Here is a 23,629-nt window from a genome sequence, read left to right as displayed (position 1 = left end):
GTACTTTCTTCCTAGTATTGGGAGGAAAAGGTATTTTCCTGTCACACACTACACTTACATTAGTCAAAATCTCTCAAAGCAGAAGACCTTTACAATCTCAGCATGGAACCAAAAATGGATTGTAAATGGTTACATCAAAAATATGCAGAGAGCTATCATTTGTATATTATTATTATTATTATTATTATTATTATTATTATTATTGGTACTCCATGCAGTTACGCCAGCCATATGACCTTGGAGATGTCTACGGACAACGCTGGCTCTTCGGCTTAGAAATGGAGATGAGCTCCAACCCCCAGAGTTGGACATTACTAGACTTAATGTCAAGATGAAACCTTTGCCATTATTATTATTATTATTATTATTATTATTATTATTATTATTATTATCCCCCCTCAATACAGCACATTGATTTATTTTTATTTCATCGCCCTAGGATGATGACCATCTTATATAGCTTAACTCCAATTACCAGACTTAATGTGCCTTACAATATAGAAGGGAACAATTTAGCCCTCCAGAAGTTCTGGACTGCAATTCTTTCAACTTCCTACTTGAGAACAGATTAAGTGGGGAACCTGGAGATTAAAGTAAAAAAAAACTTTTAGAAAGCCAATGCTGCCCCACCTACTTACCCATCCCCGGATATAATCATCATTGAGGGTTTGATGAAGTTCCTGCCTCAGTGTGCAACAGTCAAGTTCTTAGAACGATCACTGTGAAAACCAGCCCCCAATGTATAATCTTATAGGCAACCCCTGAGGAGAATAAGCAGTGCCGGGACCATTTGAACAAATTAATGGAGATCTGCTAAAAGCTTCCTTTCTTCACCTCCTTTCTCCTCCTCTCATTAACCCTCTTACATGGACGCAGACACCACCCACTCACTATCTTCTTCCTTCCCCGCTTTAGCAGCTGCTTTCAATGCTCAAGGGGCAAATTCCCCACCTCTCCCTTTCAAACACACTAACACAGCTACATCTGCAACTCCTTCTGCCCAGTCACATACCCTCTGTTGCTGTTCACATTTTAACTTGTCACAACAGCTTTACCAGAATATAATTTGTGATCTTCATTGGCAATATATTTCAAGACAATAAAATGTCATATTAGAGATCTGATAAAATGAGCTACAGTCTATAAAAGATCATGCTATAACACATTTGTTAGTTTTCAGGGTGTTGCATAACTCTTAGTTGTGCTTAAAAGAAGAATAATCCCACTGGAAAACTTTACTTCCTTCACAAGGTATCTCTCAGCACCCTGCAATATTGTACATGCCAGAGTATCTGTTTGAAGCCAGTTCTTCTTCACAGAATTATAAACATTCAATCTGTTTGTAGGAAGCAAATGGTATCCTGTTTTCCCCTACAGGAGAGGAAGAAGATTCAGGCTTTTATCTGGTACACTGTGATGAACGAGCACATTCGCTTCCAACCTTCCTTCAAAATGTTCTCTACATGATGGTCAATGGACAATATTTGCTTAAATATATTTATCCCAAAATGAAAACTGCCATCAAATGTGTGTCTGTTTAATAAACAGGATAGGAAATAACAGAAGTGGCACAACCCCCCACTCCCACAATTGAGCTGGGATTTCAAACCAAGTCTCTGGGATCTATGGACAGTAATTTATTCACTGAACCAAACATGACAGGTTCACATCTGTTATACAACAAGCCCAGGCTACTAGACATTTCTGTGTAATGATCACACAGACAGGTCTTAACACTGTGGAGCCCCTGGGCTGGAGAATGAATCTGCCTTCCTGTCTTCATCAAAATGCCCCTATGCCTGCCAATTGTTTGGGCGTGTGAAGTCCTAACTACTCTTGTGCCTTTAGCAGCAAATGGGCTGCTTCTTCTCCTTCTCCTTCTCCTTCTTCTAGAATCATAGAATCAAAGAGTTGGAAGAGATCTCATGGGCCATCCAGTCCAGCCCCCTGCCAAGAAGCAGGAATATTGCATTCAAATCACCTCTTCTTCTTCCTCTTCCTCTTCCTCTTCCTCCTCCTCCTCCTCTTTATCCTTTGTGTGCCTGATCAGGGTATATGCCAGCAGTCTTCAGAGCATTGTGAAACATATCCAGCCAGCGTTGCTTTAGTCGGCCCTTTGGCCTCTTGCCAGGCACTTCTAAATCTAGAGCAATCTTGTGAATGGACTCATATTCACCTCAGAGAGTATGACTATATCATCTGAGGTGTGATTCTTGTAGTTTGTCAGCAATTGGAGAAATGCCAAAGCATTGCCGGATGTCAAGGTGTGTGATGCCAGCTGTAAGTTGTAGCATCCTCATCTTCATAACACCGAGGTGGCATTCTGCTTTGTTGCCAGCCAGCATTCGACTCCATACAGTATGTCATGGTAGGCCTTACAGCAGCTCAATAGCTTTTTGATTTCAGGTGATTGGGCATCTTCTTGTTGAAGAGTACACCTGCTACTGCATGCCATTTCACCCAAGCCACGATAATCCATGTGGTGACTTCATCAAAGGGGTTGCCATCTGAAGTTATTGTCAATCCAAAATACTTGAAGGTGTTGACTTTTCTAAGATCCACCCTATCCACCTCAATGGTACCAGTCTCCTCATTGTTGGTCATTAGCTACTCTATCTTTTTGGCATTGAGGCAAAGACTGAATTGTGCCAAATTATCACACCATGCTTGCACTTGATGTTCAAGTTCTTCCTTGTCCTCAGAAGTAAGCATTATGTCATCAGCATACAGCAATGTCCAAGGTGCCAGTTTCATGTTAATTGAGCTTCATGTTAATTACAGCTATTTCAGTCCTGAATTGTAAGACATTATTTTTGACATCTAATCATAAATGTTCATAAGCTTGAGCTTTTCACTGTCATAGTAATGTTGAATAAAAGCAATCGCACTATTCCATAATATATTTTTTTATCTCAGATATTACTGGGAGGGCAATTCCCCTGCATCAGATGTCATTGAGATAAGCATCTTTTAATAAAAAATGCAGCTAATCCAACTAAGACACGGGAGGATGTTATAAAGGTTAATCGGATCTAAGCCACTGGGTCTCTTCACCCTGCCGCTATTTATTTAGCGACATACTTGGCAAGGAGCATCGCCAAGCCCAAATTAAAAGTCGAGAATTGCTCCCATGCATTCACTTGCTGTCACACCCCCAGCGGCACACACAAGTGGTTTTCTCACTAGGGAAAGAAAACCTCCGGCAGCCTGGGAACATAGTGTGTGGTCTCTAGTACTGAGATCTTCAAAGCCAGGGAACTGCCAGATATAACACAATGCCAAAGCAGAATGCATTTGCAGATACATGTGACCCATTAAGTATGGCAACCTGCTTGTTACTTTTTGTGAGAACCTATCCTCGCTTTACAACCAGAGCTCCCTGTTCAGCTCCAGGGAGCAAAAGCTGCAAAATGAGCTGCATAAATGGGTATCGAAATGCCTTTAAGAAAGAAACTATCAAGTACTGTTACTTCTCAAGTTAAGGTATAAAGAAAGCTGCTTTATATCATTTCAGATTAATCATTGATCTACAACAGTACTGTCTATTTCAATTTATTTATTTGTTTATTTATTTATGTGATGCCTACCTTTTGCCCAGAACTGAGATGTAGGGGTAGCTCAAAGCAAGATGTTTAGAAGACGTAACTAAAAAATAAACAAGACTAAAGAAATTCAAGAGGACCTCAGTTAAAATAGTACACTACTCTCCTTGCATTGAAAATAACTTCCTCAATAGTCAACCTGTAGTCAATAGTTCATCAGTAGCCAACAACCCTGCATAAATTAAAAGGACTTTTCCTGCCTTCAAGCACTGTAGGATCCAGGTTAGACACCCAGAGGAGAAATTCCACAATTAGGGAGCAGCATAAGAGCCTCACTCTCAACATTTCTTTGAAGGTGGCAAGATCTCACCTAATGATCTTAAAACTTCAAGCAGGCTCATAAAGGAAAACAAGGCCTTCCAGAGGGCCTTGTTACAGTTGTCCAGTACAGAAAGCTTTTGTCTCCTTCTCAAACATCAAGCACAAATAAGTTGGGTATGCAGTACAAACCTTGTATCCCAAAGTTCGTGTGGATAGGCAAAAACACAGGTAATAGCAAGCCCTATTGAAATGAAGAATTTCCAGCCCAAGAATACCACAGAGTCACACTGCAAGGCATAGAAATGTCTAGAGGACATATGTTATCAGATACAGATGAATGAAATCATAGATATTGGACCTGCAGATATGGGGGGCATACTGTATTCTATCTAAAGAATGTTTCTAGACAGATGGGTCGATCTTTTTAGTTTTCTTAGAGTTTTTCAGAAGATTGAATCCTCACTCACTCCTCTGCTGTGGGAGTTAAAACTCCTCTGAACACAAAGATCCCATGTGCCATGAATCTGCTGGATTGTAGAGGTCAAGCCTCTTTCCCTCCCTTCACCTACAAACACACCCTTTACTTATAAGAAATTATGGAATTTTATATAACACAAGAATTAATATCCATATAGTGGTAATGCACAGTTAATTGCAAATATATAATATGACACACTTCCATCCTACTCTACAATTTACTTCAGCCTAAAAATATGAGAGGGAGTTACAATGCACATTGTATACTTCTACAAATTCCACATGAACAAAAAAATTAGCATATACAATAATTATTACCTTTGGTATATAAATTGTAATTCAGAAAATCTTCACCTCTTCAAAAATTATGTAAAATATTTATAGCCCTTCCTTTTGATGGAAAAAAAAAACCTGAGATGACACCTGCTCTTTGGCCTGTACTTGTCATCCTTTTTTCAAGGTCTTTAGTAACTTTTCACTGGATGGGCCAGGGATGGAAAATTGAAGTCCAGAAGGAGGAAAGAGGGATGGAAAAGATTGAGGGGAGGAACAAAATGGACAGAACAACAGGAGTGGGGAGAAAGAAGCAATTCAGACCTCTGGAAAACTATCACTTCCTGATGTCAGAGCTTACTGGATGGGCTGGGAAAGGGATAGAAAACAATGGAGTGGAATAGAGTAGGTGTAGAAGATGACTCTTGCTTTCTCTTCTATCCTCACCTACTGCCAGCTAGCAACCATTTTGGGTTACTGCTGACAGAAAGGAGGGACCAACCTCTTTGCCGAGCATTGCTCAGGGTCATCACCCCAGTCTTAAGGAGAAACCAGGCAGGAATGAGGAAAAACAAACCATTTGCTTGTTCAGAAATAATAGCAGCACAAGCCTTGCAACATGTGCTGCAAAAGACCCAGGCACTGGTGCTTGTGATAGGAAATTGACTGCTTGGAGCTAGCCAAGGTCCTACAATTCAGGCTGAGCCCTATTTGCTACCTACTAGCTAAGGAAGTCCTCCAGAGTCAGACCTCCATGGACTTCCATTCATTGTCATGCATGCTAGGACAGGCCATGCCATCCTTCAGAGTTACCTGCTTCTCTGTTCCTGCCACCAAGTTACTCCATATCAAATAATTTAAAAGACTCAAACCACAAAAACATCATTCATTTTGTCAGACTAATATTGGGGAGATACAAATTGAAATCTCTACAGAGTTGTGACTCTTAATGACCCTGACTTACTGCCAGGTTGTTGTTAAGATACAGTGGGGAGGAGGAGAGCTATGTATGCTGGCTTGAGCCTAATGGGTATAAAAATGGGATATATATATATATATATATATATATATATATTCCATAATTATATGGATGAATAACGAACATTCAGATCAACATGAAAACATGTAAAAAATGAAATGTAAATTTGAACAAGTTGGCAACTGTTCATGGATAGTTTTGGCAGTTCCAAGTTGGTATAGGCAGTTATTGTTTGTCTTAAATGCTGGTTTATTCATTCATAGATTCAGTGCTGTTTGAAAATGGTAAACAACTCACAATCCCATTCCTATCCAGTTTTCTCCACAATGTCATGATTTACAATAAGCCCAAAAGCTCAGTTGCTTTTATCAACTCTATTATTTAACATTTTTTATTTTAAAAAAGGCAGAATAACATAACTGGTGGCCATACAGAACAAAAAAAAGCAAGTGAATTCTCAATCCATCTTTCAGAACTATTTACTTGGAATATAAATCAGCCATTGATGAGTATATTTCAGCTGCAACTTGGTCACCCACCATCCTTAATAATACTATAAATCAATGCAGCTGGGCCAGAGTTCCTGCTCTAGGAACCACAATAGAATACGCATAGAGTTCAGTTTAAAACAAAATAAGATTAAAACAAGATAAATTCTATGTGGAAATTATACAGTCTGAAATCTTTCTACTCGTGGGATCCACTGAAGGCGTTTAGCTGGAGAGAAAGGGAAGCAAAGTCATCTTAACACCAGGATACAACAAGGGCAACATTTTTGAAAATCATATTCATTCACTAGATGAAATTTGACACAAATACCCGATACGCCCAAATTTGAATACTGGTGGGGTTAGGAGGGAGATTGATTTTGTCATTTGGGAATTGTAATTGCTGGGATTTATAGTTCACCTACAATCAAAGAGCATTCTGAACTCAACCAATAATGGAATTGAAACAAACTTGGCACACAGAACCCCTGTGACCAAGAGAAAATACTGGAAGGGTTTGATGGGCATTGACCGTGAGTTTAGTAGTTGTAGTTCACCTACATCCAGAGAACACTGTGGACTCAAACCATGATGGATCTGGACCAAATGTGGCACGAATACTCAATATAACAAAATGTGGATACTGGTGGAGTTTGGGGAAAATAGACTTTGACATTTGGAAGTTGTAGTTGTTGGGATTTATAGTTCACCTACAATCAAAGAGAATTATGAAACGCTCCAATGATAGAATTGGGACAAACTTCCCACACAACCCCTATGATGGTCTTTGGTGACCCCTCTGACCCCCTCGCAATCCCCAGGTTGAGAAACACTGCAATAAAGCAACATTGTAAATATGCCTATATGCACTTTTCCTTTTTCTCATTGCCATCTTCACAAGCAGAAATTTTAAAACAATATAAAATCCTGAAATGTCTCATTTATTAACAGTAGACCTCCTATAAACTGACTCCAATTGTCTTGTCAAAAAAGCAAACAAACCCAATAAAATCCAGTGTGCCTGCAGGATACTGTAAACCTTTACCTAACTAATAACAGGGATAGGTGCTGAACAGCAGGGGAAAATACAGTCCTGTGAAATACAGTATTTCTAGAACAGTTTTCATTCCCTCAGAAAGGTTGTTATCTTGGCACAATGTTGTTCTGGCAAGAAGACAAGATTCAAAGCCAGTGATAGCCTGCCCCTGCAGGCATAAGCAAGACCCATAAAAGAAAAGACTGGCATTGTTTTGACTAGCCGGCCAGCTGGCACTGTTCCCATGGAGACAAGACCCTCCCCTAGACAATAGGGCAGGCAGAAGGAATGAGGCTTTAAACAAACAGTAGGCTTGCATGGCAATACTTGGCCAAGATGCATTTAGCATTTGTGACCCCACCACCGCCACCTGTGCATAAGCTTTAAAATTTAATACTGTTTTAATGGACTCGCACGCAGAGGATGTGGTACTCTACGATGCATTAGTAACAACTCTTGCACCAGGAGGGGAAAAAAGCCCTTGCCATATTAATCTAAAATGGAACATCAGTACACCGTGTGCTTTCAGGAACACACAAACGTCAATCCCTGCACGTAACAAACACCAAGAAATTGAGTCAGAATGAAAGCAATATTATCAAGTGCAATGTTACTTCACTCACATCTACTGCCGTTCATTCTGTTCCTGCAGACCTATTCCTCACATGGTATTTAGTCCCAAGCATTTTGGAGGCAGAAGGAGTCCAGATACATATATTTTAATAATAGCAGGAAAGACCCTGAAAGTTTTACAACCTTAGAATTGCAGCACACAGATGAATGACTCAAAGCTGTTTAGCTTAAGCCTGACTGCATCTCTCTCTAGCATTCCTTTATAGGCAAGTTGTATGTGCATTACAAACAGAAAGGGAAACATCAAAGCTACCCTACACATTGGAGTGTAGCATGAACTTCTATTAGAAAGAGGAGCTTTTTAAAAAGAATCCTTCCAAAAAACTACATTCACGTGTAAGTTGACTTCACGTACAAGTCATGGGCACGTTTTAGGGCCAAAATTATGGGGTTTGATATGACCCATGGATAAGTCGAGGGTTAATCTGCAGAGAGGGGAAAGTTCCAGTTCCACTCCAAGGGGCCAGCCACTCTTGTTGGCCATTGCCATTTCTCTGCCTAGACATTCAAAAAAGCCAGTAGTGCCACCATAGCAGAGAAAATAGAGGGGGACAGTGCTTCTTTTAAGTTATTCCAGGACTGACGAAGCTCTTGCCCTTCACTCCTACACTCAGATAAGAAAATGGTTCCTTTTTAAATAATAGTTAAGATACACCACCTTTTGATAAGAGTTAAGGTACAGCCCACAGATAAGTTGACCTAGTTGTTTGGATTGATTTTTTTTTTGGTCTAGAATTTCTAGACTTATACATGAGTATATAGGATAAAGGAAGTAGAGATTATTTACCCAATCAGAAAAATTGCAATGGAACAAATTAAGATTATGTCTCTAAAGTCTGTTGAGCCAATGTCATGTAGTGGTTCTAGTGTTGGACTAACCCTCCAGCAGACAAGGGTTTGAATCCACAATCAGTCATGGAATCATTATCATCATCATCTTTATTTATACCTCACCCATTCTCCCTGAAACGGCTTGGGGCTACTCACAACATAAATAAATACAATGAATATTTTTTTTGTTTATTCATTCAGTCATTTCCAACTCTTCATGACCTCATGGACCAGCCCATGCCAGAGCTCCCTGTCGGCCGTGGCCACCCCCAGCTCCTTCAAGGTCAAGGAAGTCACTTCAAGAATAACATCTACCCATCTTGCCCTTGGTTGGCCCCTCGTCCTTTTTCCTTCCATTTCCCCCAGCATCATTGTCTTCTCCAAGCTATCCTGACTTTTCATTATGTGGAGATAAACACACACACACACACACAGACACACACACCAGATAATATGATGAATCAATATAAGCCCACAGGATGATCTTGGGCAAGTCACACTTTTTCAGCCTTAAAGGACAGCAATGACAAATGCCTCTGAACAAGATCAGCATGACTTAGAATTAACCTGATGACACATAATAATAACAACTCCTCCTAAATATATGTTCTTCTGTTCCTTTCAGTCATTTTTGACTTACGGCAACCCTATGGCATGGGATTTTCTTTGCAAGATTGAGTCAGAAATTATTGGCTTTACCTTTTATTGAGGTTGAGAAAATGTGACTTGCCCAAAGTTACCGAATGGGTTTCCATGGCTGAACGGGGATTCAAACCCTGGTGCACATTAAATTAGTGTAACATGGTAATCTTAGTGCTTAACCAAAGTAAAAAGGGAATCTGCTTCAGAAGCACTTTGAGCTCTTATTTGAGGGTTGTCATCTCTGATTTAATTGCCATGTCTCAATGCTATGCCATCCTGGGATTTGTAGTTCGGTGAGGCATCAGCATTCTTTGGCAGAGAAGGCTCCACACTTTGTCACAACTACAGCCCCAAGGATCCCATAGCACTGAACCAGGGCGATTAAAGTGGATTCGTTCTACAGCATAGATCCACCCCAAGATTTTACTTTCCATTGCTGGAAGCTTTGGAATTGGAAAACTTTTGTTTTTAAAGAAAAATTCTAAGAATGCAGTAACACTTTTTTTTGTTAGGGGATGCTAGGATCTGCAGTCCAAAATATCAAGTATTCCATGCTAAGGTAGAGGGAAAGCATATCTCAGACAGTGTATGAATATCCTCTCCATTTCCCCGAATTGTCTGTTGTCCCACACACCTCTTATTGTAAGCCTGAACATTGTATATTAGAAATTTCTATAGATGCAGTCCACAGCAGGCAAAGCATTAATGGTGCCGCATTCCCTTGGCCTGCAGCAGAAATACTACTGCTGCTTCTTCTGCGGGGGATACCTGGCCTACATATTACAAGAAAGCAAAAGGGGGAAAGAGTTACACCACTAGTTGGAGACAGCTGTGTGAATTATTAAAGAGTGAGCATCACCTTTGCAGGGAGTGTGGGGGAAGTATTGCAACCCCCCCCCCCAAATAATCACTTTATAGCACAAATCAAACAGTGAACTCTTTTTGTTCTTCTTGAGGGAAGCAAGGGATCAGCATAAAGTTACGCACAACTAGCCATACAGTTTCCACTTACTTTCTTCTGTGAAAGTATTCTTCCAAAACTTCCAAACTTAGAAGCTGAAACAAACATGTTAAATAAGGGATAATAATTCCACCAGGGGGGGGAAAGGGTGGGGGGAGGGGGAAGAAAATGAAACTAGAGCTGTAGATATCCAGCAGCCACCCACCAGGCTCAGGGGACTACAATATTAATTTTCTTGTTTTCCTTTTCCCTCCTCATTCACTTTTTAAATGCTTTAATTGCTTTTTCACTTTTAAAAATCAATTTTTGCTAGGTGATGTTTTCAACATTTTGTAACCTGCTCAGGAGTGCATTGCCAAGAGACACATGTATGTATTAAATAAACAAATGAATTATAATATAAGCTTAAGGTTTTTAAATTTGCTATGTAAGCTGCTATGAAAGCTTTCCAAGCTTTGGAAAGCCAGTATGACGTAATGGCTTGAGCACTGGACTAGTATTCTGGACAACAGAGTTCAAATATCCAGTCGGACATGGAAACTCCCTGGGTAGCCATGAGCAAGTCACACTTTCTCAGCCTCTGAAAAAAGCAAAGGTAAATATCTCAACAAATCTTGCCAGGAAAACCCCATGATAGGGAATAGCCTGAATCCACACAACAACATCATAAATTATGTAGATAAGTTATTCCTTCCATGTTGAAGTCCTTGAACCAAGGGTTTTCTCCTTTCAGCTATAGTTACTCCCTCTCACATTCCTATATTTTACAAGGCATATTTTCTTCAGATCTAGAGGCATGACGAATCATATAAAAGGGATTTATTTTTTCAACCCCAGGGCCTAAACTGGAAAAGTCAAAGGGGTTAAAGCTGCAGAACAAAGGTGAGGCACAGTTTAGGGGAGGAATGAGAAAGAGAGGCGTTGTGGTTCTCACAGACATCTGTCTCAATGTTTCCTTCAAACTCTGCTTGAGAAAGGTAATGCAGTGGTGGATACTGAAGAAAAAAAAGGGTGAAGACAGACAGCCCAATTTAAAGCCCCTGGACTTTTGTGGTTTACAATAGGCCTCCCTTCTTGACTCCTTAATCGTGTGTTCCACAGACAGAGTGCCTTAGACAGCAAAAAGGGGCATTTGCTCCAACAGTGGCCCACCTGTCATCCTCATACTTATCAAAGATAATAGCAGCCTGGGACAGGCACTTTTAACCTGTTCCATCATTCTAGGGGGGAAGGTGGTCTGCGCCAATCCTCCCACACAGCCCATAGGTCCCTTCTGCTATCAGACTCTTTGGCAGGCCATACTGACAACTGCAAATGGGATTAAGATCTGGGACAGATGCAAGCAGCCCACTATCCCTCTTATTAACCCTTAGCCTTGGCCACACACATCATCATCATAAATAATAAAACTATATTTATATACCACTCTATCTCCCCAAGAGGGCTCAGGGCAGTTTCCATGTAGGCAAAATAACACAGAAAACATACAGAGTAACCAAAATATAGGCATAAAATTATTAACACAAACTTATACCTTGTCTCTCTCCTGAGGAATCTGTATAAGGACCAAGTAGCAAGAGTAAGAAAAGACCTTGGAACAACAGACTGGTTCAAGATTGGGAAAGGTGTATGGCAGAGTTGTATACTCTCCCCCAACCTATTCAACTTGTATGCAGAACACATCATGCGATGTGCGGGGCTTGACGAATGCAAGACTGGGGTAAAAATTGCTGGAAGAAACATCATCTTTCAGGTCCTTGTATTCCCAATACTTCAATTTTTAGCTACCTTCTCATTTTGGAGGAAAAGATAAAGGGATGGGCATAGGAAGGAGTGAAAACCCTTTTATAATGCCTTCGGTGTATCTCACTCAATGGACTGAAAACAAACAAAAAAGCAAGACTCTTGTGAGAGAAAACATAACACTAAAAACTGCGCTTTGGTAGCTGTTTTTAGGTTGTGCGCTGCCCTAAGGCCTGACATAGAATGTAAAATGGGATATTAAGCGAACGATGAGGCTACCCTTGGTCCTGAGATCACAAACTGAAAGCAAAACAAAGCAAGGAAGCAGGTTTGTGGCTAGGGCGTAATGATTGCTAGAGCAGCCTTCTTTGGAGGCTCTGCTGGCAGCAAAACTGCACTTGAGAGTAGACAGACAGGATTATAATTAGCTGGAGGGACTTCTGGCACTGAAGGGACCGGAGAAACGTGAAAGCAAGCCAATGTGCTTATTAAGCAAAATACTTGCAAGTGATTTAGATTTCTCCTAGTCACCTCGACCATTCACTTTCCTGTGATTTCACAGCCAGTGTATTGTGCTTTTCTCTGTCAATATGTTCCTTTCACAAGTATCATGCAGCTTAATATCAAGTCCAAATGAGGCAGCACAGAGAGAGGAGAATGGGAACAGGAGGCTGTATTTCTTCTTTCCTGAAATGTCCTTTCTTTGCATTTGAAGCTCCAGAAAAATAAAAAGTAATGTTGCTGGTTTTTTAAATTTTCTTTCATTATTGACAGAACATATTTGAAATCAAGTAATCATAAAGCACAACAACACTTTCCTAATTAAAAGTTAATCTGTTTTTACTTTTTTCAGAAATGGGAAATTCCCTGGATTTTAAAGATGTAACAAAGCCTGTAAAATCAAGAGAAAAAAATAGCTATAAAATCCCTCCACATTTGTGGTTTCAACATTTGCAGATTTATTCATGGCTTGATTACAATATTCTCTCTAGGGATATCTGGCTCTTTTATCTATCATCTATCTATCTATCTATCTATCTATCTATCTATCTATCTATCTATTGTTCTTGCATTCGTCCCTTCTTACCCTGAAAGAGACTCAGGGCGGATCACAGAACACATATACGGCCAACATTCAATGCTGATTATACAATGGCAAGACAGACAGAAGATAGAGGTATATTTAGGCTTTTTCTCATCATTCAGCATATTTTGGAGGCTGTGCTCTGTTCGGGCCACAGGGGTGCTGTCGGTCCACCTCCTTGCCGAAGAGCTTTTATGTTTGTAAATTTTCCTCCAAAATACTATGCCTAAAATACCTCCCCACTTAATGCAATTCCTATTCAACTACTCACACTGCTGTTTTCGAGCCGCTAGGTGGGCAGGAGCTGGGCTGAAGGTTAGGAGCTCACCCTAAGCCGGCTTCGAACTGTCAACCTTTCAGTTGGCAAGATTTACTGCTGCTTCAGCTGGTAATTAACTTGCTGTACTAAAGCCCATCTGGTCTAGTGTGACTCTATGATCAATATCTTCCAGTCATGGTGAAAGACCTAGAGATTTCTATAGAATACCTTTCTAGGAATCTCTCGATCTTCCACTGCAATTCTGTGTTCACCTTCCAATGAAAATCAGCCATACAGTCATGCTGGAAGACCTAGAAATTCCTAACGAGGAATTCTCATAGGTAAAAAATAGTGATTTCTTTATTTGTAGTTTTCATTTTCATGGGGAGCCTGTACCCCTAACCCTAGCAAATGTGGTAACCTGACTGTAGCATTTAATTACAATTATAATGACAATGTCTAGGTTCAGGGTGGACTGATCTCCAAGCCTCCTACAGTGCTGCCTTAACTTAAGAGTTTGATTTGGTCCATGACTGTGCTCTTAACTCAAAGCACTCTTATTTCAAAGCACTCTTATCTCAAAGCAATTTTCCCATTGAAATGCTCTTAATCTGTTCTCTCCCTCCCCCATTTTGTTACATGTTTTTTAAAAATAAAAATGTACTTTATAAATAACAAATAATGCAGAAATGTACATTTCACATGAAAAAATAAAAAAAGAAGGATCAACTTTAAAATGGCAGAAGCACAAACTCGTGGCAAGGAAGCACAAAGCACAAAATGTAGAGGCAGAAGCATCATTTTCTTCATACTGTACTCATTCCAGCCTCCCTCCCTCTCTTGCTCTCTTTCTCTCTTCCCCTTCATGAAGCCAAACATACCAGGAATAAAAACCACACAAAATTGACTAACCCAAAGTTCCTCAAAGCGGACAAGAGCAAAGCGGACAGCAATGTCTCAAAGTGGACAAGTGCATGAAACATGAAGCACTGAAACTGCTCCCTTGAAGTCCTAAAGCCCTGTACTATTGTGTTAGCATTCCCTCTGACGCTAGCTCTTAACTCAAAATGCTGCTCATATGTCAAAAAGAAACTTGGTCTGAGTGATGGCTCTTAACTCAAAATGCTCTGCAATTGGGACAATCTTAAGTTGAGGTAACACTATATTCTGTAATCAAGATATGCCCTTTTCTTCTGCACCATACAGACTGGGAGAAATGCAAAGAACAAAATCCAACATTAGTCCTTTGGTTAACTTTATTACATGTATCATTCACTGAACTGTTAAAATCCCATCCTTTCTCCAAGGAGTTTGAGATGACATACATGACTCTCCCTCAGACACATTTTTATTTTCACAACAATGTTGTGAAGTACACTAAGATGGGGGCGTATGATTTGGCGATGGTTACTCAGTGAGATATGTGCACCAGATCTTCCCAGCTGTTAGTTTCTAATCAGTCTTCAAGAATGATGGACACCATAGCTTAACAATACTCGCCAGACTCCTTTTCTAACAATGGGAACCCATTAGCCAGTGCCACCAAGATCCAGCCAGCAATGCCACATCAGAACATTAGTTTTTCTCATAAACCCGTAGAACAAAGAACCACGAACCAACAAAATGCCTAGAATATGCCACAATTCAAAAGGCAAAGTAACCTTTGCATACTTTGTGTAGTTTTGACACAAACATGGTCCTAAAGATGTCAGTATTTCTTGTTTACAGAGGCTGCCTCAACCTGACCACCTGGAGATTTTTTTTGGATTTGCTGCAGGTATAGCTAAGCCAAATGCTGCATGTAAGCCAATTCTGAATAAACAAGGCATAGTGATTTTCAGTAGCAAACATGTGCAAGGGAGAGCTGGACACAGTTTTCTAAACAAAATAAAAATACATGGACTGCACACATATATTATACTTCTAACAGCCTCAATCCATATTGCACGAGGTGCCATTCTTTCTATTTCTCACAAATTTCTGAAGTGGACATAAAAACAAGCTTTAAAATGGAAAGAACCTGCTCTGCACACAAGGTTTTTTTTAATCATGTCAGAAGCAAACATACTGCAAGTCGCTTCTGGTGTGAGAGAATCGTTGTCTACAAAAACGTTGCCCAGGGGACACCCAGATGTGTTACTATCCTGTGGGAGGTTTCTCTCATGTCCCCTCATGGGAAGCTGGGGCTGACAGATGGGAGCTTTCCCCGGCTCATGGATTCGAACCACCGACATTCAGGTCAGCAGTTCAGCCAGCACAAGGGTCTGACCTACCGCACTACCACGACTCCTTTGCACATGAGGGTGTGAGGCATAGATAAGACACAAATGTTCATTCAGAACTGTGCTTCTGAATCAAAAATTTGATATAAAGCACTTATCATGGCCCCTGCCCATATCTAATCTCATGACAAACCACAGATATGGAGCCAAAATACTACATATGCGATTTGATACCACAAGAAACCATATAAATACATTATGGAACTCAGCTGCAAAATCACTGGCATTGGGTCAGAGTATCACCCTTGCAACAATGAAAAATGAGACTGCCCACAAAGGAGTGTAAAGATGCTAATCTGGAGGAGAACCCAAACCATCAAGACGAAAAAGAAGGTAAGGATCTTTTTACTTTTAAAGGTTGTCTGTGCTAGGGAAATTTAACTTGTCACTGAGGCTAACCCTGCTGAATCCCTGTTTTGCACAATCATGAAAGGTGCTCAAGTCCTGTTTTTTTTTTTTTGCATCTCGCGACCACAGACAAGGAGGAGGAGGAGGAAATACCTGAATAAATAAAAACAGCCTTTCCAATTTGGTGTCCCCCCCAGGTGTGTTAAAGTATAATCCCCCATCCTACTTAGCTAACATGTCAAAACATATCACACAAATGTACACTGGATAAGGCCAACACACATTTTGGTGTCTCAAACATTAAACCTGTTTCTGGGTATATTTGACCTGCTAATTCCAAAAATGGCACCAGTTTCCCCCTATCATCTCTAGTTTTTGAGATACAGAACATATGCCATATAAAAGTCATCATCTACTTGCCCATAGAAAATCATGATAACTACATCTAAGGAACTAGAGGTGATGCAGTCTATCCAATGCAATTTTTTGGTTCGGTGCTCCAAATAACCCCAGGAACAGGCCTAAAAAACCAAGACACCAAGGAAAGTTTTTCTTTGTTGGGCTATGTTATTATTACTCATTTAATTTACATCACACTCTTTTTCATAAGAGTTCACAGCAGTTAAAAACTATATAAATACATACCATTACAAATTTCCAAGCTCAAATATCACAAATTGCAAATATCTGAAATATAAGAATTAAAATTTGCTTCTAAAATAACATAAAAGCAATACAGACTACCAGCAGCAGAAGACACCCATGTTCTAATTCACAAAGAGTTTGTACAATTATTTTAATTCATGTCTGAAATGCAAACATTGTATGGGAGAACCAGATGTCTAACACATGAGAGTTTCATAACCAGTGTTCTGCCACAAATAAGCTCTTTCCAGATGTAACACACCTGTGTGTCATGTCATCTGGAGCATGAGCAGCAATATTCTGGTTTATTATAAGCCTGGGCAGTTTAGTACTGAGAGAAGAAGTTATCAAATTATTTTGTCATCAACTGTTTAGAGCATGCATTCTCAAACTCTGATTCTCCAGCTGCTTGGGCCTCCAAGCCCAGAAGTCCTAGCCAGCTTTTTCAATGGTCAGGACTTCTGGTAGTTTGAGGTCCAAAAAGCTGGAGGACCAGAGCTTGAGGACGCCTGTTTTAGGATTTTCTCCACTAACACCAGTGGCTGACTAGGAGCAAGGATTTCACTTTTTGCTGTTCCTGATAACATCTGGGCAGCTGAAATGTGCACTAGTTGCAGACTACTAGAAGTTTTAAAGGCAGGACTGCACAACCTGTGGCCTTCCCAGAATTCCTGACCAGTAGACAAGCTGACTAGGGCTTCTGGGATTTGGAGCCCCAAACATTGGGGTAGACACAGGTTGTGCAAACCTGCTTTAAGGGAAATTCTGCACAGAATCCTTTGCAATGGTCCAACTGGGAAGTTAGTCCATGGACTTTTGTGTCAACAATCCAAACTACAGGAACACTAACCTAGACTCAGGATTCAACTGAGTCTACAGAACATATAAAACATTGTTCCGTCCTCCATCCTTCCAACAATATGATTCTCATTCTATATCTGGAACCTCACAGCCCCCAAGGCCTGTTCATAGGCACCAGCAAGGGATGAGGGAGGAGCTGACTGAGAGGCAACAGAATACTAAGCTCCAAGCCTAAGAACTAGCACTTTAAGTTTCTTCACTGTGCAGAAACTGGCACTCTGGTCCAAGCTGGCCTGAAGGTCTTCATTGTGTTCCAGGTTTTTCCAAAGGGCTCTTTCACACATGCATTATAACCCAAGTTAAACCGGGTTAAAGGGGAGGTTTAGCCAAAATGCAGGCGGAATTGCGTTAAAGTCTGGAAAACACGTGTTTAAAAGTTGCCCTTTAAACCCAGTTCTTCCTGAAAACATACATTTTTCTATGCCTGTGTAAACTTGCAGGCATGGAAAACGTGTGTGTTACTTCCTTCTTCCCTTTCTGGACTCTCTCCTGCCCTCCATTTCTCTCTCAATTTACCGGAGGAAGCCTTCCATGCAGGCCTGCAGCCTTTGCCTTTCTTCTTCCAACAGAAGATCCAACCTTGAAGCAGGAATCCCCCTCCCCTACCCAAAGTCCTCCTTCTGCTCTTCCAAAGGAGCGGGGGGTTCAGGGCTTGTCCAAGTGAAGTTTTCTCCAAGTAAGTGCAGGGGAAAATGAGAGGAAGGGAGGGGGAGGCTGGTAGCACAATGCCCACCCCTGCTGATCCGAGATCAGCAGGGGTGAATATCTGGACATCCCCCCACCCCATCAAAATCCTGGAGTTTAGGCCAGATGTATGGCCTCTATCCCAAGAGGAAGTGGGATTTAAAATCCCAGTTCCTCTTGGGTATTTTGCCTGTCTGGAAGGCCCAAAGTGAACTGTCTGCTTGGAGCTGTCCAAGGTCCTGCAACACCAATTTCACAATACCAAGTGCCTTATTAGGCATTGGTTGTGCCCACAGGCAGCTCTCACTTGTAATCATGGCACAATAAGACAGAGGAAGTCTATAAGTAGTCCCAGCCTCAGTCTCTGACATTTCTATTTCAAGGGAACTGCAATGTTGCAACCAAATGATGTCTCAGCGCAGGCAGATTCATGTGTTTGTATGATTTTCACCATACCATTTCAAAAATGATTTTTGTGTAGGAGGCAGTAAGTGGAGCAGGAGCGGATGTAGCTTGAACCAGCAATTCTTGGCTCTGTGCACGACTTCCCTGTTTTGTGAACCACTGATTTGGCTCTGACTTTGGAATGGTCTTGTCCCCTCAAGATGACTATTGGCATATATAAAGGGCTACACCTGACTCCCTGCCTGGCCTAGGATGTTGCTAAAATAATCGCAGTTCTTCTGGCTGTGATGTGTCTGTCAGCTTGGGTTCCTTGGCACAGTTCCTGGTTTCTCTACAATGGCTTCCTATGAGAACAGTTACTAACCTATTCCAGCTCACAGGGTTGTACAAGAATAAAAGTAGAGAAATGCCTTCATGCCAGGCTTCGACAGTGGGACACCAATGTGTTAAATAAGGACATACCAAAGGCTGATGTCAGCAACTCCACAAGGAAGTGTACATTTTTAGTTATAACAAACAGTATTTCATTGCATAGAGCAAATCCCATGAGTTTTCTACCTTAGCTGCTAATATCTAAAAGAAGTACATCTACTTTTGCCTGCAGGCAATAAAAGCTATGTGAATTCACTAAAAAAATGGGGTCTAGTTTTCAAGAGCCGAGCTCTCTTTGGAAACAATGCCCCAGAGACAGATTAAATTTCAGCACTGACTCCCATTTCAGGAGGTGTTAATTTTCCAGATGTCAGCTACCTAGTAGTACATTCCAACTGCACATTAGTCAGTTCTTAGCCAGTACTAGTAAGCTGCCTGGATTACATGTCTAATCTTGTCTGTCTCACTACCAAAAACTGAAATTTGCACAGTTAGGTATCAACCACCAGCCCTTTCACTGGCAAAAATCAGATCCATGGACTGCATTTCAGCCGTACAGCTTTAAGTTCCACTGATTACACTGCGTTGTATAAATGGGGGAACTGTGTAAATTCAGCTTCCCCTCCTAGCATGAACCATCTGACAACAAAATGTTAGGAATCCTTTGAGCTTGATTCCCTCTTCATACATTGTCTTTTACCTGCCCACTGGGTGTATGGGTGAGTACTTGGGCACTGCCAACTGCTGCCAGCAGGATTGTCTTTTTCATGAAAGAAGAATGTTGAAAATTAATAATTATTTTGGAAAGCATGATTGCTGAGGGAACCTGAGAGTGTATTCAAAAAGATCTGAATAGCAGCCCATTACAGAACTTGTAGAAATGACCCTTCCACCTCCTCCTAGAGAAAAGGGAAAGTTAAGTCTCCTTCGGTTCTGAATAGGCTCCCATGCTATCAATTTTGGGCTTGGATAACCTGACATTCACCTCCTCTCACAAGCATTACTTTGGGGAAGTGGAGGAAAGACAGACTCTCTCCAAAGCCATCACAAGGAAGAGAAAGAACACAAAACTGGCAAAGAAGTGGAGAGCAGGCAAATACTTATCTTTGTGTCATACTCAAGGAGTCCGTGTTCTTTTGACTCACCAATACAACTGTTGAGGCCTCAGCTGGGAAATGTCTTAGCAGAAGGCAGCACATTGCGGCTTTTTGCCTATTTAGGATCTCAGAAGCAGAAAAGGGAAGGGGGCTTGGCAATCAGGGCACCGGGGGGGGGGGTATGAATCAAGCAGCATTGGACCCCGGTTCCTGCTCCTAGCTAATATGCCCTCCTCTCTCTCCGTGCTACTTAATGAATTCTCTTGGAACAAAGGGAGCTGAGCTTTTAAATACACATACCATAAGACACACCTTCTCAAAGGCCCAGTTTCCATTCTCTTCCCATTGAAACTTGGGAAAGTTACTGTTTTGTTGTAGACTACCATTCCTGGAATTCCCCAAGGCCTTTGGAAAGGCGGGGAATTCAGCATGTCAAGATAGACTGAAGCAGAATCGCCACTCCTTTCTCCACCTCACAAGAAAACGATTAATTACAAACAAAAATGAGAGCAATTTGCCACAATACATTACAAAATTGGCTCATCTGACTTGTCATTACAGCAATATGTTCCCATGATCCCACCTCACCCCAGATGCAAACTGTGCACAATGAGGAACACTGCTCACCCCAGATTTATGGGCTAAATATAGAGCCCAGCTTACTAGGTTATAAACAGACACTCTTCGCCATGAGCAGGAAGATTACTGAGGGAATGATAATAAGCCATCTCTGGGACAAGGGGAGCCGCTCATTCACAGGGCAAGACGTTCCAACTGTAGTTTGAACCACACGGGAACCTTAAACTGTTATATTGACTTGTAAAGCTTCATATGCTCCTGTCATCAGGGCCAAGAAAAGTAATACAATGGTGTACTTGCATGAAGGAATATATTGACACTCACACAGAAATAGACAAATCATATTAATGCTGTATGCCAAAACTGAGTCACAGGGGAAATGTATCCACTCATGAACAGCCCTCCCTATGTTCCTTCCAAATATACTTTCCTATTTTTAAAGGCAAATAGAAAGCTTTTTTAAAAAGTTAATCAGAAGAATTTCAACTTCAAAATGTTACTTTCCCTCACATATGCATTTTAATATCCATGTGTGAAAACACCCACAAATACCACTTGAATGCTTGCAAACTGTGGCACACCTTCAGATCCACAGGTGAAACACATTAAACAGAATGCACAATTGAATATATCAAAGCAAATAAGCAAAACATAACTGGCAACAGAACTCTGAACCAACATCAGCTGACCCAGCCTACTTGCTGTTTTTTTAAAAAAAATATTGTCATTGAGTTTGACATGAAAACACAGAAAGCAGCATTAATCAACAAGCAAAATCATCAGAAGCACTAAATCTGTCATAATTCAGATCCCAAGAAAAGTGCCTCAAACAGGACCAGTGCAGAATATCAAGATGCATGTTTTAAGCTTACCTGCATGTAGTGGATGTTTCTGTTGCATTGGATGCTCTTAGAAGATGCTAAACAACAGTACATTTCCTTCAAAACGAAGGATCATGCTCCTTGGCTGGAGTAAATCAGCAAAAAATACTTTAAAATGGCACTGGTGGATTTTGGAAGCCAATATCAAATGGGTTGCTGTGCGTTTTCTGGGCAGTATGGCCATGTTTCAGAAGCATTCTCTTCTGATGTTTTGCCCACATCTGTGGCAGGCATCCTAAGAGGTTCTGAGTACAACCAATATCAAATGTTTTGACTTCTCCATCCCCTCAGACATGGCCAGAAGCACATGGTTGTTTTACCAGAAAATGTTTGGACTTTTAATTTTTAACCTAAATGCTAAACTGCTAAATGCTTTAGCTTAAATGCTAAATGCTGACCTAATTTCAAAACTGAGCCCCAAAGGCCTTCCTGAATCTGCTGGGTCCTTGACATCCTGTAGCCTCTGGTGAATAAAGAGACCTTACCATGGATGGACAGAAGTGAAATCTTCTTGTCACATTGTGACTAAATGGGCCACTCCATGCCGTAAAACAGAAATACTGAGCAATACTGGCTTACTATGGATAAGCGAGCATGCCAGCAGCTGAAAGTGGCTTGACTGCTCCCATCTGAACAAATCTTGCCAAGAAAACACTATGATAGGTTCCCCCTATGGTCACAACAAGTCAGAAACAACTTGTAGGTACAAAATACCAATAAGGTCAAGGTAATTTTGGCACAAGTGCACCCTTCCTGGGAACCTAACACAAAGGGAAAGAAGGTGGACTTCATTCTGAGGCACTGACAGTTCTGTCGCTGTGACTGTCTAAGCAAAGGGCAAAACACACATTGGATCACACTAATCTCCTTGCTTTGTGTGTTGTAGGGTGTCAATCAATGGACTAAAATAACTTAGTTAAGAATGTGTAAAGATAAGACTGATAGTTGAGAGCACACCCAAAGCTAGTGAAACCATAGCAACATGATACCAACAACATATCAGTTACGTGTTATAAGACACAGATGAAAATAAACGTCAATAGATTTCCATTGTTAAAAGGTGTTAGAGTATAAACGTCTGAATTATTCACGTACCTGATCAAACAGAGCTTTCCAATGCTGAGAGGTAAGAGGCAATGCATAAAAGAAAGAAGAAGGAAAAAGGGGGAAAGTGTAAGAGCACAGAAATGTACTTCGGTCCAAAAATACGTCTTTTAAGAGCAAATAATCAAATGGAGGATATATGGAAAGGAATGGCTGCTTTTTCATGCTTCCTTTGGCAAGAACTTAGTATGAGGCCTTGAACATGTCAAGGTACAAGGCATCTATAGCTCTCAATTTGGGACAGTTATTTTTCTCACCCCACTGGAAACACCATCATGGTTATATTCAGGTTTGTTTGCTGACTGATTGGTTTGCCCAATAATCTGTAGTTATTGTCGAAGGCTTTCATGGCCGGAATCACTCAGTTCTTGTGGGTTTTTTCGGGCTATATGGCCATGTTCTAGAGGCATTTCTCCTGACGTTTCGCCTGCATCTATGGCAGGCATCCTCAGAGGGTGAGGTCTGGAGCTGGGAAAAAAGAGGGTTTATATATCTGTGGAAAGACCAGGGTGAGACAAAAGGCTTTTGTAAGATGGGCTAGGTGTGAATCTTTTCAATTGACCACCTTGATTAGCATACAATGGGCTGACTGTGCCTGGAGCAAACTCTTAATGAAAGGTGATTAGATGTCCCTGCCTGTTTTTCTCTCTGTTGTTTTAATTTTAGAATTTTTTAAAACTGGTAGCCAAATTTTGTTCATTTTCATGGTTTCTTCCTTTCTGTTGAAATTGTCCACATGTTTGTGGATTTCAATGGCTTCTCTGTGTAGCCTGACATGGTGGTTGTGAGAGTGGTCCAGCATTTTTGTGTTCTCAAATAAAATGCTGTGTCCAGGTTGGTTCATCAGGTGCTCTGCTATGGCTGATTTCTCTGGTTGGAGTAGTCTGCAGTGCCTTTCGTGTTCCTGGATTCTTGTTTGGGCGCTGCGTTTGGTGGTCCCTATGTAGACTTGTCCACAGCTGCATGGTACACGGTAGACTCCTGCAGAGGTGAGAGGATCCCTCTTGTCCTTTGCTGAACGTAGCATTTGTTGAATTTTCTTGGTGGGTTTGTAGATAGTTTGTATGTTGTGTTTCCTCATCAGCTTCCCTATGCGGTCAGT

General features: G+C 40.9%; 1 protein-coding gene across 2 annotated transcripts in view; it reads right to left on the bottom strand.

The window, feature by feature from the left end:
* Window positions 1-23,629, bottom strand: part of RHBDL3 (rhomboid like 3) — a 140,845-nt gene that overhangs the window by 99,961 nt on the left and 17,255 nt on the right. For both annotated transcript variants that reach the window (XM_060763952.2, XM_060763953.2), the window contains one exon: window positions 22,519-22,542. In XM_060763952.2, coding sequence (XP_060619935.2) covers window positions 22,519-22,542 — 24 coding nt within the window. The remainder of the gene's footprint in view (window positions 1-22,518; window positions 22,543-23,629) is intronic.

This window comes from Anolis sagrei, chromosome 2 (genome assembly GCF_037176765.1).
Source record: "Anolis sagrei isolate rAnoSag1 chromosome 2, rAnoSag1.mat, whole genome shotgun sequence".
Taxonomy (NCBI): Eukaryota; Metazoa; Chordata; class Lepidosauria; order Squamata; family Dactyloidae; genus Anolis; species Anolis sagrei.
The sequence above is the reverse complement of the archived record's forward strand: the minus strand, read 5'-3'. Positions and strand labels throughout refer to the sequence as shown.